Raw genomic sequence first — 17,241 nt, forward strand, 5'->3', positions numbered from 1 at the left:
TAGTATCTATGTGGACCCTACTACAGTTTAACCAGATCAGCTATAGACTACACCAGCATGACTAGTATATATGTGGACCCTACTACAGTTTAACCAGCTCAGCTATAGACTACACCAGCATGACTAGTATCTATGTGGACCCTACTACAGTTTAACCAGCTCAGCTATAGACTACACCAGCATGACTAGTATCTATGTGGACCCTACTACAGTTTAACCAGCTCAGCTATAGACTACACCAGCATGACTAGTATCTATGTGGACCCTACTACAGTTTAACCAGCTCAGCTATAGACTACACCAGCATGACTAGTATCTATGTGGACCCTACTACAGTTTAACCAGCTCAGCTATAGTCTACACCAGCATGACTAGTATCTATGTGGACCCTACTACAGTTTAACCAGCTCAGCTATAGACTACACCAGCATGACTAGTATCTATGTGGACCCTACTACAGTTTAACCAGCTCAGCTATAGACTACACCAGCATGACTAGTATCTATGTGGACCCTACTACAGTTTAACCAACTCAGCTATAGACTACACCAGCATGACTAGTATCTATGTGGACCCTACTACAGTTTAACCAGATCAGCTATAGACTACACCAGCATGACTAGTATCTATGTGGACCCTACTACAGTTTAACCAGCTCAGCTATAGACTACACCAGCATGACTAGTATCTATGTGGAACCTACTACAGTTTAACCAGCTCAGCAGTACCAGTGAGCATAAACCCAGGATAGAGGGGCTGAGTGAATGTGGTCTGGACTCTGTGGAGGAGGGTCATGTTGTCAGAGACACTGTAGAAGGACAGAGTACCTGCCTTGTGATCCAGGTACACTCCTACTCTGGAGGACTGAGGGCCTGATACTTTAGTCTCAACATTATTGTGTCTGAACCAATAACCACCTCTAGAGCAATGTAAACTCCATGACTTGTTATTGTCTCCAAATCCACCACCTCTCTCTGTTCTGCTGATGTCTTTATAGGAGACTGCTGTATAAACATCACCAGTCCACTCCACCTCCCAGTAACAGCGTCCAGACAGACCCTCTCTACACAGAACCTGGTACCAGTTGGTGAACCTGTCTGGATGGTCAGGATATGGTTGGACTTGGTCTGTACAGGTCACCTTTCTGTTCCCTTTAGACAGAGAGAGGTGTGTGCGTGCTGTGTTTGGGTCCAGTCTGAGCTGACAGGAATCTGGGAGAAGAGCAGAGCAGAGACCAATGAGGGGAGTCAGAACAATAAGTTAAGTCAGATACTGTATCTACCCTGTCTTTGATTGGAGCACAGCAGAGATCAAATCAGAGAAATATGAGGAGTCAGATAGATACCCAGTCTTTGATTAGATCTACTATTGCTATATATTTCTAGAGGGATTGTTAGGAGTGTCAGTAAAAAGAGACTGTTAGTTACTTCACAATAAAGAGACTCACATTGTAACAACAGTTCTCTGGTCTTGGGCTCTGGAGGCAGTAAAACATCCACTATATTCACTACAGACACACAAACACATTGACAGAGAGAGGGAATGTTATCATCATACCATATTCCACATGTATATGACTAGTAGGGAACTTTCAATGGTCTAAAGTTGATGTTCTTATTGTTTTCAACACACCTGTAGTGGAGATCTTGGTCCATTCTCCTTTAAGGAAGTCTTCTAGTTTCTCTCTCAGTTCAGACACAGTCTTACTCACATCTCCAAAGTACTGAAGAGGACGGACAACGATGCTGGGTAAGTCTGAAGATACACTGATACTGGAGAGAGACTGATAACTCTGGAGAGAGAGAGAGAGAGAGAGAGAGAGACTGATAACTCTGGAGAGAGAGAGAGAGAGGGACGGAGAGAGAGAGAGAGAGAGAGAGAGGGACGGACAGAGAGAGAGAGGGGGACACAGAGACACAGGGGGACACAGAGAGAGAGAGGGACACAGAGAGAGAGAGGGACACAGAGAGAGAGAGAGGGACACAGAGAGAGAGAGGGACACAGAGAGAGAGAGGGACACAGAAAGAGAGGGACACAGAGAAGAGAGGGACACAAAGAGACACAGAGAGAGAGGGACACAGAGGGGACACAGAGAGAGAGGGACACAGAGGGACAAAGAGAGAGAGGGACAAGAGAGAGAGAGGGACAAAGAGGACAAAGAGAGAGAGGGACAAGAGAGAGAGGGACACGAGAGGGGACAGAGAGGGACACAGAGAGAGGGGACACAGAGAGAGAGAGGGACACAGAGAGAGAGGGACACAGAGAGAGAGGGGACACAGAGAGAGAGGGGACACAGAGAGAGAGGGACACAGAGAGAGAGAGGGACACAGAAGAGAGGGACAAAGAGAGAGAGGGACACAGACGGACAAAGAGAGAGAGGGACACAGACGGACAAAGAGAGAGAGGACACAGACGGACAAAGAGAGAGAGGGACAAAGAGGGACAAAGAGAGAGAGGGACAAAGAGGGACAAAGAGAGAGAGGGACAGCGAGAGGGACAGCGAGAGGGACACAGAGAGAGACACAGAGAGAGAGGGGGACACAGAGAGAGAGAGAGACAGAGAGGGACACAGAGAGAGAGGGGGACACAGAGAGAGAGAAAGGGACAGAGAGAGAGACAGAGAGGGACACAGAGAGAAAGGGACACAGAGAGAGGGGGACAGAGAGAGAGGGACAAAGAGGGACAAAGAGAGAGAGGGACAAAGAGAGAGAGGGACAAAGAGAGAGAGGGACAAAGAGAGAGAGGGACAAAGAGGGACAATGAGAGAGGGACAAAGAGGGACAATGAGAGAGGGACAAAGAGGGAGAGGGACAAGAGGGAGAGGGACAAGGCAAGAGGGAGGGACAAAGAGGGACAAAGAGGGAGAGGGACAGAGAGGGAGAGATGGGGACAGAGAGAGGGAGAGAGATGGGGACAGAGATAGGGAGAGAGATGGGGACAGAGATAGGGAGAGACATGGGGACAGAGATAGGGAGAGACATGGGGACAGAGATAGGGAGAGACATGGGGACAGAGATAGGGGAGAGACATGGGGACACAGAGACAAGGAGAGGTGACAGAGACAGGCAGAGAGAGGGACAGAGAGAGGGACAAAGACGGACAAACAAAGAGAGGGACAAAGATGGACAAAGAGAGAGAGGGACAAAGAGGGACAAAGAGAGACAAAGAATGAGAGGGACAAAGAGGGACAAAGAGGGAGAGACATGGGGACAGAGAAGGGAGAAGGACAGAGAGAGGGACAGACAGAGGGACAGAGACGAGGGACAGAGAGGGGACAGAGAGGGGACAGAGAGAGGGAGATGGGGACAAGAGAGAGAGAGGGGGACAGAGAGAGAGGGACAGAGAGAGAGGGGACAGAGAGAGAGGGACGGGGACAGAGAGAGAGAGACACAGAGAGGGACACAGAGAGAGGACACAGAGAGAGGGACACAGAGAGGGACACAGAGAGCAGAGAGGGACACAGAGAGAGGGACAGAGAGAGAGGGACAGAGAGAGAGGGACAGAGAGGGACACAGAGAGAGGGGACAAAGAGAGGGGACAAAGAGAGGGACAAAGAGAGAGGGGGACACAGAGGGAGGGGACAAAGAGAGAGAGAGGGACAAGAGAGAGAGAGGGACAAGAGAGAGAGAGGGACACAGAGAGAGAGAGGGACACAGAGAGAGAGAGGGGACACAGACAGAGCGAGGGACACAGACAGAGAGAGGGGACACAGACAGAGCGAGGGACACAGAGAGAGAGAGGGACAGACAGAGGAGGGACAGAGAGAGAGGGACAGAGAGAGGCAGAGGACACAGAGGGACAGAGGGACACAGACAGAGCGAGGACACAGACAGAGAGAGGGACACAGACAGAGAGAGGGACACAGACAGAGAGAGGGACACAGACAGAGAGAGGGACACAGACAGAGAGGGACACAGACAGAGAGAGGGACACAGAGAGGGACAGAGAGAGAGGGACAGAGAGAGAGAGGGACAGAGGAAGAGGACAGAGAGAGAGAGGGACAGAGAGAGAGAGAGAGAGAGGGACAGAGAGAGAGGGAGAGGGACAGAGGAGAGAGAGAGAGAGAGGGAGCAGAGAGAGAGGGACAGAGAGAGAGAGGGACAGAGGGACAAAGAGGGACAGAGAGAGAGGGACAGGGAGAGAGAGAGAGAGGGACAGAGAGACAGACAGGACAACATAATGATTGAGATGAATAGTTTCACATTAAGTTAATTTCATATCACATGTAACAAGACAGTTTAGTTACCTGGAGGAAATGGATGTGATCCTCTGTGTGTGAGAGCTGCTCCAGCTCAGTGCTTCTCTTCCTCAGCTCAGCTATCTCCTGCTTCAGTTGCTCCAGGAGTCCTTCAGCTTGACTCACTTGAGTCTTCTCTTGGGCTCTGATCAGCTCCTTCACCTCAGAGCTCCTTCTCTCAATGGAGCGGATCAGCTCAGTAAAGATCTGATCACTGTCCTCCACTGCTGCCTGTGCAGAGCGCTGTTGAGAGAGGGAGACACAGAGAGAGAGAGACAGAGACAGAGAGACAGAGAGAGAGAGAGACAGAGACAGAGAGAGAAACAGAGAGACAGAGACAGTAGGTAGTTACCATTTTAGAAAATCATGGGACATTGTCTTTGGTTGCATGCTATTTTATGTCAATCATATTGCTCCTTGTAGCCTATAACTGATGCTACGTGGTCTTATGCTGCCATCTATTGGAAATATTTACCAATTAAAAGTTATTAATTCACGTAAAGACATTGGTGAGGCAGCTGAGAAATAAAGTGTATTTAATTCCAGAGATCAGTCTCAAACCTGCCCCACCTGTCCCACGCCAATTGCTGGACTTTCACATAGAGGTTACTATGTCACCCAGTTCAAACCACATTTAACATATAAAACAAATGAGTCTTGTTAATCAAGTGTTCTGCCTTGCAATAATAAATATAATAAAATAACTAATAAAAAACAAATGCTTACATAGGTTTTATTTAAAAAATAACAAATGTTATTTAGTACTAAAACGGTATTTACTAACATAATATTATTACTAAAATAGTTGTAGGCTACCCTACCCTAGAATTAGGGTTCAGGCTAAAATAGGTTATACGTAGGGTTAGAGTTTCTGTACAGCACTTTGTGACATCTGCTGATGTAAAAAGGGCTTCATAAATACATTTGATTGATTGTTAGGTTCAGGGTATTTAAAGAGAAAAACTGTATGGGTTTATATCTCTCTTGCTCCTCCCTGTGGTCTTCTGTGGGTACTACATACCTCATTCACCACACTTGATAGGCTCATAATCTGAGGTAGCAACTGAGTCAGAGCTACAAATCAATGAGCTCCACCTATCCATTTGGTTTACAACTCAGTGAACCTGCGCAGCATTCTCTCTATTTGATGTCTACGAACCAACAGATTTCAACGATTATCATATTACCCAGCAGCCATTTAGAAACAACACATCTGTTTAAATCGGGACATCTTGAAAAAGAGGACAGGGACATACGTTTTGTTTAGGTTTTAAACCTTTTTCTGAAATAAAATATGTTTAAACATGTTTAACGTTTGATGTCTTTGCACCAACCATCTGTTCTACTCACTAACACTGTAGGTCACTACAACATGTAACCAGGTGAACAGTGAGCTTCCTCACCAAGTAGCTGTAACCTAGTTAACAATAAGTTACCTGAGGTAAACCTACAAGGTTAACGTGGGCTGGAAGAGAATTACTTCAAAACCACAGCAAACAGCTGGGACATATGCTAATATTATATCACTGGGCTCCTTGGCGGATAGTTTCATCAGAAAATATTTGTAAAAAATGTCCACACTATCTGTGCTAACAAACCCTGTGTACCACCCTCCCCTGTTTAACCTTGAATTTAGTTCAGAAAACCACTTGGAAATGGACCAAAACGAACCAACTCTTTACGGATCTGTTCGTCCGTAATAAACGGAGGCAGATTAGACACCACTACTCTTGTTGAAATCAGCACCAACACCCCCCTCACATAAATCATACTGGTAACTAGCCGGGCAACAAGACTCACCTTTTACATTACCACAACCACCGCCTTGTTCATTCTGGATACAGAGTGTATATGTTCCTCTCCCACCTGTTCACCGACCATGATCAATAATTCCTCCACACCATTCTCCAGAATGCACCTGAAGAGACAGCGTTTCTTCTCCACTCGGTTGAGGACATCACACCTCCCAAACAAACTACCCTACTCCCCCCTCAACTCTAACCGATAAACAGTGGAAACTAACAAATAAACCCTTAACAACTACAAAATACATTTGGAAAATATGCAAAAAGAATAGTAGCCCTCCTCAGGAACCACAACACCTTCTTCTTCTATGATATAATGGCGGTCCGCAAATCAACGTTAAAGGTGCATGGCGCCACCTACTGTGCTGGAGTGTGTTCAATCACGGTTTACACCATTTCTAAATCCTCCTACCTAACTCAGTACTTCTGAGAAAATAAAAAAGAGTCCTACTAACTTCTAATAGACCCTCCCCCCATCCCCCAAATCCCTTCCAAACCCCCCAACCCCATCCAACCTCAATGACCCTACACTTCAATCTTTCCCTCTCTTCAACATCCTTACAACAATATAACAACACATGCTCCACCTCTTCATTGACAATACCCTCCAGACACAAACCATTCACATGCTGCCAACCAGATGTAAGGACCAGTTCAATATACAATGTCCTAAACACAATTGAGTAAACACCACCTCTTCCTTCCTAATCTGACCTTTGAACCTTGGTCCACCGACCTTTAGAGGACATATAAATGCCGTCCCTTGTGCCCAGAGTCCCCATCTCTTCTGCCACACATCTATCAAAATGTCTCTGATCTTACATTTGTCCTCACCTCTACCCTGTGGAACATTAATATATATTATATCTTGTTTTAAAGCTCTTTTAGCTAACAGGTCTACAATTTCATTCCCTTCCACACCTGAATGTGCTGGGACCCAGCAAGAATCGCACTACTACACCCATTCTCTCATTTCTCCATAATAACATTGATACCTACAACTGTCCAACCAAAACCACTGCCTTGTCTACTAGTATATTCCCAACAGTCATCTAGAACAGTAGCAGTGGGATGCTCAACCTCACAGCCTTGCAACCCAATAAGATAATGACAATTTATTACACCGTATAGCCAAAGGCATGTCACCTGCCTCCACTAGTAAGACACATACAGATGTTGATTTAAATGCACCAATACATATCCTTAAAGCTATATACTGGATTCTGTCCAGCTTAAGTCTTTGCTGCTGTTCCATAAACTATACACCCGTAATCAATTGTCGTCCTGATCAGAGCTCAATAAATATCCATCAACGATTGTCTGTCAGCACCCCATTCATAACCAGAGACCCACACAACCAACTACCACGAAAGTGATGGAATGAGAGAGAGAGACATCGTTACAACACTGTACATAGACATAATATAACGTTTCTTCTTCTTTGGAGTTTAACGGCGGTTGGCATCCAATATGTTGTATTATCGCCCCCAACTGGACTATAATATAAATCTATTTTACTTTGTGATACAAAATGGGAAAAGGAACATTTCATATTTTTTCAAGTAAAACAACACCCTTCCAACTAACCCTACACTCATTAAAAACCCACTACCCCATTCCACTACTTTGACCCTATCTGCTCCTGCACCATGCCAACTAACCCTACACTCATTAAAAACCCACTACCCCATTCCACTACTTTGACCCTATCCGCTCCTGCATCATGACAACTAACCCTACACTCATTAAAAACCCACTACCCCATTCCACTACTTTGACCCTATCTGCTCCTGCACCATGCCAACTAACCCTACACTCATTAAAAACCCACTACCCCATTCCATTACTTTGACCCTATCTGCTCCTGCACCATGCCAACTAACCCTACACTCATTAAAAACCCACTACCCCATTCCACTACTTTGACCCTATCTGCTCCTGCACCATGCCAACTAACCCTACACTCATTAAAAACCCACTACCCCATTCCACTACTTTGACCCTATCTGCTCCTGCACCATGCCAATTACCTGGGAGGACGGGACACCACCACTCAACACACCCTGGAACTCTTCTGAAGTCAAATCTCATTTGACCAAATACTTCTCTGCAGCTGCCACCACAACATATATTGTCTGTGATTTACATTCCATTTCTGAGGTACAGTTGATAACCATTGCTTTGAACTCTAAGAAGCCAACCTTACTGAAGCATATATCACTCGTTGGCCAATTCCTCTGTGCTGGAACAGATCTACTACTCACAGGGATCCTCTCAGGATCATCACCCTTGACCCATCCTCCTCTACTTTCTTCACTGCCTCAGCATACGACACCTTCTGCACTACTCTGACTCTAGCCACCTCAACCTGCCTCTCTCTCACCAGACACCTCTGATCCCCAGCAACATGTGTACCCCTACAGTTGACACAACTTTATCCACCGAAACTACACAGTCCTCTATCCCATGACCTCCTGCACACTTCCCACATCCTGGAATCTCCCTCCTACAAACTGCTGCAACATGACCATAAACGTTGCACCTGAAACAGCTCAGTGGATTCAACACAAAGACTCTAACAGGATAACTGATATATCCTAACATGACTTTGTCGAGTAAAGACTCAAACGCTGACAGTGACTCCTCTGTTTCACCACGCTCCCCACCTGGTCTGCTTCACACCAAACGGTGGGCATCACAAACACCAAGAGCCTTCAACTTCAATTGCTCCACCTCCACACTAACGCTACCCCAGAAATCACTCCTTTCAATGGTGCCCTGTTCCTAAGAGCAAAACAAGAATCAGATCTTGACCCAAGTTGCGTGACACGGAGCGACCACTCTCTCTGGTCAGAAGAAACACAAACAAATATCGAAGGTCCCACCCACCGTGAAACCACAAAAAACCTCTGTTTTCCAATTGAATTATAACATTTGAAATGTCTCTATTTCTTTGAATCTTTTGTGAGTGTAATGTTCACTGTTCATTTCTGTTCATATGTAAACATATGTTTCCCATGCCAATAAAGCCCTTTGAATTGAATTGAGAGAGAGCTCCATGTTAATGTATAGGGGACATGAGTCAGTCATGGTTACTCATGGTTATGTGATGAGGTAGCCCCGCCTGCGACTTCTAAATCAGTGTCGGCCCAATAGGGAACGTCCTCTTGGTGTAATGGTCAATATGTTGGTTTCTCCTGCAGTAGACCAGGGTTCATATCCTGTCGGTGACATTAAACAGTCTATTCTCTGAAAGGGGTCAAGACAGCCTGTTCTCAACGGTGGGGTCAGTGGGACTGGATAGGGACCTCTCTACCTCTCTCCCTCTCTCTGACTGGAGGAGAGATGTGAAATGGTGTGTCTCCTCTGGTCAACAATACTCACCTTGAGAGACTCCACAGCCTGTTGGAGCTCCTTCAGCTTCTTCTCTCTCTCCTGGAATCTCTGCTGGACCTTCTGCTGACTCATCCCCAGCTGCCTCTGTGGAGAATCACTCTTCAATGAGATATCAAGCTTTATTAGTCCAGTAGATCAATAGTATAGTAATGTGACATAGGGCCCATAGAAAATAGGGATACAAATATTGAGGAAGTGTCTGTCTGAAATTATATCATTATGTAGTCGTGTGAATGATTATAGTTTTAACTGTACACAAATCAGGGAGTTGATTGGGTGTTTAATAACGAATGATAATGATGTTTGACTTGTTGTATTCTAGCTAGAAATATACTTATTCATGTTACCATACTATAACTTATTGATGACTTTACATGTATAAGGATTGTATATGTTGGGGTTAATGAAGGGTGGATAGGAACTTGGTGTATGGAAAGTTACTGAGAGAGACAAGGGGAAGTGCTGAAATATTCTGTTCAAACATGTTATTGTTGAATATCACTGTTCCTAAAGAGGGAGGCAAAGGGCAACTAGTTTCAGTCTCTGATAAGGCAGGCCAGCTGCAGAACTAGAGAGGAGCCAGGAATTCAACAGTCTAGTTAGTCTCTGATAAGGCAGGCCAGCTGCAGAACTAGAGAGGAGCCAGGAATTCAACAGACTAGTTTCAGTCTCTGATAAGGCAGGCCAGCTGCAGAACTAGAGAGGAGCCAGGAATTCAACAGTCTAGTTAGTTTCTGATAAGTCAGGCCAGCTTCAGAACTAGGGAGGAGACAGGAATTCAACAGTCTAGTTAGTTTCTGATAAGTCAGGCCAGCTTCAGAACTAGGGAGGAGACAGGAATGCAACAGTGTAGTTAGTCTCTGATAAGGCAGGCCAGCTGCAGAACTAGGGAGGAGCAAGGAATTTGTCTGTGAGAAGAAACCTCTGGGAGGGGTGCTAGAAAGGCCAACCCCAATGTCCCTCCTACTACAGTCTTATCTCACACACATACACTTCCACACCCACCAAGGTTCTAGCATCAGGCAGGGCCATTTGAGAGGAACCAATTAAGTTCCTGCCAAGCAACACAGATGTATTGGCTGTCTAGATGTGTAAGGAGTTGATCTCGCCTAGTATGAGGTTATAAATATGTGTGCTTGTGTCTTTGTCTTTGCAGCTGTATGACCCCAATTGGTGAAAAAACTTGGTTTGAGTCTTTAAAAAATTGTGATACATGTTGTTTTTTTACCTTTATTTTGCAAGGCAAGTCTTAGTTAAGTTAAAAAAATTAGTATTATTTTTTTTACACCTTTTTCATAGTGTCCAATTAGTAGTAGTTACAGTGTTGTCGCTGCAACTCCCGTACGGACTCAGGAGAGGCAAAGGTCGAGAGCCATGCGTCCTCCGAAACACAACCAAGCCACAGTGCTTTTTGACACAACGCACATCCAACCCGGAAGCCAACTACACCAATACCGGAGTAAACACCGTGCATCTGGCAACCTGGTCAGCGTGTACTGCACCCGGCCCGCCACAGGAGTCGCTAGTGCGCAAAGAGACAAGGATATCCCTGCCGGCCTAACCCTCCCGACACTGGATCAATTGTGCACCACGCCATGGTCCTCCCGGTCACGGCCAGCTGCGACAGAGCCTGGGCTCGAACCCAAAGGTCGTAGGCCTTGAACCACTGTGCCACCCGGGAGGCCCATACAATTCTTATTTTCAATGACAGCCTAGGAACAGTGGGTTAACTTCCTTGTTCAGGGACAGAACGACAGACTTGTACCTTGTCAGCTCGGGGATTCGATCTTGCAAACTTTCATTAACTAGTCCAATGCTCTAACCACTAGGCTACGCTGCCGCCCCAGAATCTGGGTTAACATATCTATAAACTCAAGGTTTGTGTTCATATTTGTTCTGACCTGGATCGATTTCACTTGAATGATCTCATATTCACACAGCCTTAGTTCCTACTGTATCTTTAATTCTTTGTTTATCAGACAGTCACCAACAAGTTGTTCTGGTCTTACCTGTTTCTCAGTCCTCTCTGCTGCAGCTGACACTGTATCATGGCCTTTATGTTCATCCATTGTACACAGCATACAGATACACTGCTGATCGGTACGACAGTAAACCTCCAGCAGTTTGTCATGATGAGAGCAGATCTTCTCCTGTAGTTGTGCGGTGGCTTTGACCAGCTTGTGCTTCTTGAAAGCAGGAGATTCATAGTGAGATTGGAGGTGAGTCTCACAGTAAGAGGCCAGACACACCAAACAAGACATGAGGGCTTTCTGCTTTCTGGTCCCAGTGCAGAAATCACATGCCACATCTCCAGGTCCAGCATAGCACAGAGCAGGAGGGGGAGCAGCCTGGAGTCTTGTCTTCTTCAGTTCCTCCACCATATCAGCCAACATGTTATTTTTCCTCAGATTAGGCCTTGGAGTGAAGGTCTCTCTGCACTGAGGACAGCTATAGACCCCTTTCAGAACATCCTGATCCCAGCAGCCCTCAATACAGCTTCTACAGTAATTGTGTCCACAGGGGATGGTGACTGGTTCCTTCAGTAGACCCAGACAGACAGAACAACAGAACTGGTCCTGGTCCAGCATAACTCCCTTCTGAGCCATTTTGACAGTTGTTCACTCTCACAAAGACAGACGACACAGAGACTCAGATATGTTTTGTATCCACAGAAGTTAGTTTTTGGGAGGTATGGACTTTCTGGTCCTGCCAGATAGGTGAGTTTAGAGGGAGGGAAGGAGGGAGGGAGGGGTTAGAGGAAGGGAGAGAGAGAACTGCATGCAACGTCGAGAAGGAGACAAATATTTTAGTTCCTAGGTTAGGACCCTTAATGGGCTAGGGGGCAGTATTGAGAATTTTGGAAAAAATATGTGCCCATTTTTAACTGCCTCCTACACCAACTCAGAAGCTAGAATATGCATATTATTGTTCAGGTTTGGATAGAAAACACGCTAAAGTTTCTAAAACTGTTTGAATGGTGTCTGTGAGTATAACAGAACTCCTTTGGCAGGCAAAAACCTGACAAGGTTTCATGCAGGAAGTGGCCTGTCTGACAAGGAGTCGTGCGTCTTGCATCTGTTTATTGAAGAGTAAGGATCTTAGCTGTAACGTGACAATTCCCAGGGCTCCAATAGGCTCTCAGAACCCGGGAAAAACCTGAACGATGACGAGGCAGCCTCTGGCTGAAACAGATTATCGCCTTATCCAAGTGGCCGATCAAAGGACCATTGAATGAGGCGCGTGCACGATTCGCCCCCGTGGAGAAATTTCATTCGGCTGTTTAGCTTATTGCAGATTCCCGGTCGGAATATTATCGCTTTTCTACGAGATAAATGGCATAAAAATTGGTTTTAAACAGCGGTTGACATGCTTCGAAGTACGGTAATGGAATATTTAGAAATTTTTTGTCACGCCATGCGTGCGACCGTTATTTACCATTCGTATAGTGTCTAGAACGCATCGAACAATACAGAGGATATTTGGATATAACGATGGATTATTTGGGACCAAACCTACATTTGTTATTGAAGTAGAAGTCCTGGGAGTGCATTCTGACGAAGAACAGGAAAGGTAAGAACATTTTTCTTATAGGAAATAGGATTTTGGTGAAGGCTAATCTTGCCGGGTGTCTAAATAGCTAGCCGTGATGGCTGGGCTATGTACTTAGAATATTGCAAAATGTGCTTCATCCGAAAAGCTATTTTAAAATCGGACATATCGAGTGCATAGAGGAGTAATGTATCTATAATTCTTAAAATAATTGTTATGCTTTTTGTGAACGTTTATCGTGAGTAATTTAGCAAACTGTTAGTAAATTCCCCGGAAGTTTGCGGGGGTATGCTTTTTCTGAACGTCACATGCTAATGTAAAAGCTGTTTTTTGATATAAATATGAACTTGATTGAACAGACATGCATGTATTGTATAACATAATGTCCTAGGTGTGTCATCTGATGAAGATCATAAAAGGTTAGTGCTGCATTTAGCTGTGGTTTGGGTTTTTGTGACATTATATGCTAGCTTGAAAAATGGGTGTCTGATTATTTCTGGCTGGGCACTCTCCTGACATAATCTAATGTTTTGCTTTCGTTGTAAAGCCTTTTTGAAATCAGACAGTGTGGTTAGATTAAGGAGAGTCTTGTCTTTAAATAGCTGTAAAATAGTCATATGTTTGAGAAATTGAAGTAATAGTATTTCAAACGATTCAAAAATCGCGCCACTGAATTCAGGTGGCTGTTACGTAGGTGGGACGAATTCGTCCCGCCTTGCCCATAGAGGTTAATATTAAATAGAGTGGTTTGAATATATAAAGGGTAACAGTTTCTATGAAGTACATATTCTAATTATTTTAATGACCTTTTAAATGCCTTATAATACACTTATGTGTTATAACACTAATTACAAGTGTCTATAATAATTCTTAAGTGGTTGTAATGAGGAGGGGACTTGATATTGATCCAATGTTCTGTAGTTGAAATGAATACTGTATGTATTGACTGATCATTGAGAATGAGGTAATACTTTACATTACAGTGTGGTTATTACTGTTAGGCCTAGGGTCAGGGTTAGAGGTACTACATTCAGCAGTAACCCTAGACATATCTAGGACTAAAAAGAGAAGACGTTTTACAATCAGAATTATTTGTATCTCTTCTTAGTCATACAGATCCCCGACATCTTATAGGTGGACGGGGTTATGAACATATCCAATACATTATTTCTGAAACCAGATGAAATGAAACTGTCTTTCAGCAGGAAAAGCTTCTCTAATAATCCTAACCATGGCTGGGTGTCTTCAGAGACTGAGAGGTATAGAGACACACTGTCAAGGTGACAGGTATCCTAGTGGTTTAGAGACTGAGAGGTATAGAGACACACTGTCAAGGTGGCAAGTAGCCAAGTGGTTTACAGCGTAGGGACAGTAACTGAAAGGTCACTGGTTTGAATCTCTGAGCGGACTAGGTGAAACCTCTGTCTATGTACCCTTGAGCAAGGCACTTAACTTGTTATGGATAGGGGGCAGTATTTTCACAGCCGGATAAAAAACGTACCCGATTTAATCTGATTATTACTCCTGCCCAGAAACTAGAATATGCATATAATTATTAGCTTTGGATAGAAAACACTCCAAAGTTTCTAAAACTGTTTGAATGGTGTCTGTGAGTATAACAGAACTCATTTGGCAGGCCAAAACCTGAGAAGATTCCAAACAGGAAGCGCCCTCTCTGACTATTTCTTGGCCTTCTTGATCATCTCTATCCAAAACAGGGAATCTCTGCTGTAACGTGACATTTTCTAACGCTCCCATAGGCTCTCAGAAGGCACCAGAACGTTGAATGATGACTTTGCAGGCCATGGCTGAAAAACAGTAGCGCATTTGGATAGTGGTCGATCTGAGAACAATGAGACTGGGGGCGCGTGCACGAGAAGACTCCATGTTTTTATTTTTTCGTCTTTGAACAAAAACAGGGTTTCCCAGTCGGAATATTATTGCTTTTTTACGAGAAAAATCACATAAAAATTGATTTTAAACAGCGTTTGACATGCTTCGAAGTACGGTAATGGAATATTTTGAATTTTTTGTCACGAAACGTGCCGGGCGCGTCACTCTTCTTTACCCTTCGGATAGTGTCTTCAACGCACAAACAAAACGCCGCTATTTGGATATAACTATGGATTATTTGGAACCAAAACATTTTTTTTTATTGAAGTAGAAGTCCTGGGAGTGCATTCTGATGAAGAACAGCAAAGGTAATCCAATTTTTCTTATAGTAAATCTGAGTTTGGTGAGTACCAAACTTGGTGGGTGTCAAAATAGCTAGCCATGATGGCCGGGCTATCTACTCAGAATATTGCAAAATGTTCTTTCACCGAAAAGCTATTTTAAAATCGGACACCGCGATTGCATAAAGGAGTTCTGTATCTATAATTCTTAAAATAATTGTTATGTGTTTTGTGAACGTTTATCGTGAGTAATTTAGTAAATTCACCGGAAGCGTTCGGTGGGATTCCTAGTTCTGAACGTCACATGCTAATGTAAAAAGCTGGTTTTTGATATAAATATGAACTTGATTGAACAAAACATGTATGTATTGTATAACATAATGTCCAAAGAGTGTCATCTGATGAAGATCATCAAAGGTTAGTGCTGCATTTAGCTGTGGTTTTGTTTTTTGTGACATTATATGCTAGCTTGAAAAATGGGTGTCTGATTATTTCTGGCTGGGTACTCTGCTGACATAATCTAATGTTATGCTTTCGCTGTAAAGCCTTTTTGAAATCGGACAGTGTGGTTAGATAAAGGAGAGTCTTGTCTTTAAAATGGTGTAAAATAGTCATATGTTTGAAAAATTGAAGTTTTTGGATTTTTGAGGAATTTGTAATTCGCGCCACGCCTATCATTGGATATTGGAGCAGGTGTTCCGCTAGCAGAACGTCTAGATGTAAGAGGTTTTAACCATAATGCTCCTCTAAGTTGCTCTGGATAAGAGCTTCTGCCAAAGGACTAAAACATCTGGCTGTCCTTTCATGGCCATCGATGACACAGGGAGGAGGGGTGGAACTAGAAACAGAAGACAAAGGGCTGTGAGACACGGGCTTAATCCTTGACAAATGGAAAGTTGGTTGAATACTGAGGATACGGGGTAACAACAGATGAACAGCAGTGGGGCTAATGACTCTAGAGATGGGGAACGGGATGATTTTTTCATTTATTTCACCTTTATTTAACCTGTTTAGGATAGGGGGCAGTATTTACATAGTTGAATAACATATAGTATATAGTGCTGTACCTGAATAGTATACAGTATATAGTGATGTACCTGAATAGTATACAGTATATAGTGCTGTACCTGAACAGTATACAGTATATAGTGCTGTACCTGAATAGTATACAGTATATAGTGATGTACCTGTACCTGAATAGTATACAGTATATTGTGATGTACCTGAATAGTATATAGTATATAGTGATGTACCTGAATAGTATACAGTATATAGTGTTGTACCTGAACATACTCATTCCTATTAATAATAAAATACTCGGCCTGCAGTTGTTTCACCTGGTCGTTGTTTCTCAAAGGCACCAGGTAAATGTGTTTCATAGATACCTGGTATCTCTTCAAAAGGCGGGAGATTGATGGTAGGCTGATGGATGCCACGTTGGCAAAGGTGTCTTCGTTTTCCTCAATGGCCTGCTTTATTTCAGACAGCCGTAGGTCATTCCTGTCCCTCACCATTTCCTCCACTGTCCACTCCTGCTGGTCAGTAGGTCATTCCTGTCCCTCACCATTTCCTCCACTGTCCACTCCTGCTGGTCAGTAGGTCATTCCTGTCCCTCACCATTTCCTCCACTGTCCACTCCTGCTGGTCAGTAGGTCATTCCTGTCCCTCACCATTTCCTCCACTGTCCACTCCTGCTGGTCAGTCAGCACACGACCACCACATGGGGTCTTCTGTCTATTCTGAGGGTAGAACAGAGTTTACTGTCAATAGATCATACTGGAACAACACTGGAACATGTTTAGTGAATTTACATGCATTACAATATGTCATTTCCTGTAAATGTAATGGTAAAGCATAGTGCACATCTGGCTGACTTACCGTTTTTCTTAGCGAAACGTTCTCATGATGGAATTTGACAGTTGATCTTTTCAGATTGGGGTGAACTAATGTGTCAGCCTCTGTCATGGTAAGACAACTAATGTGTCAGCCTCTGTTTACCACATGATCAACGACGATGGACCGGACTTCATGAGATACAACAGTTCCCTGCCGCCTGCCTCCATCTCTCTGATGTCCACCT

General features: G+C 44.1%; 1 protein-coding gene across 1 annotated transcript; it reads right to left on the minus strand.

Moving 5' to 3' along the window:
* Positions 1-645: 645 nt before the first annotated feature.
* LOC123732585 (tripartite motif-containing protein 16-like) lies at positions 646-12,285 on the minus strand. Its single transcript, XM_045711852.1, has 6 exons — positions 11,448-12,285; positions 9,427-9,522; positions 4,247-4,480; positions 1,633-1,792; positions 1,448-1,507; positions 646-1,211 (listed from the first exon to the last, which is right to left on the minus strand). The coding sequence occupies exons 1-6, from the start codon at positions 12,042-12,044 to the stop codon at positions 703-705; spliced, it is 1,656 nt and encodes a 551-aa protein (XP_045567808.1). The 5' UTR covers positions 12,045-12,285; the 3' UTR covers positions 646-702.
* Between the last annotated feature and the right edge of the window lie 4,956 nt (positions 12,286-17,241).

Source organism: Salmo salar, unplaced genomic scaffold, assembly GCF_905237065.1.
Source record: "Salmo salar unplaced genomic scaffold, Ssal_v3.1, whole genome shotgun sequence".
NCBI lineage: Eukaryota > Metazoa > Chordata > Actinopteri > Salmoniformes > Salmonidae > Salmo > Salmo salar.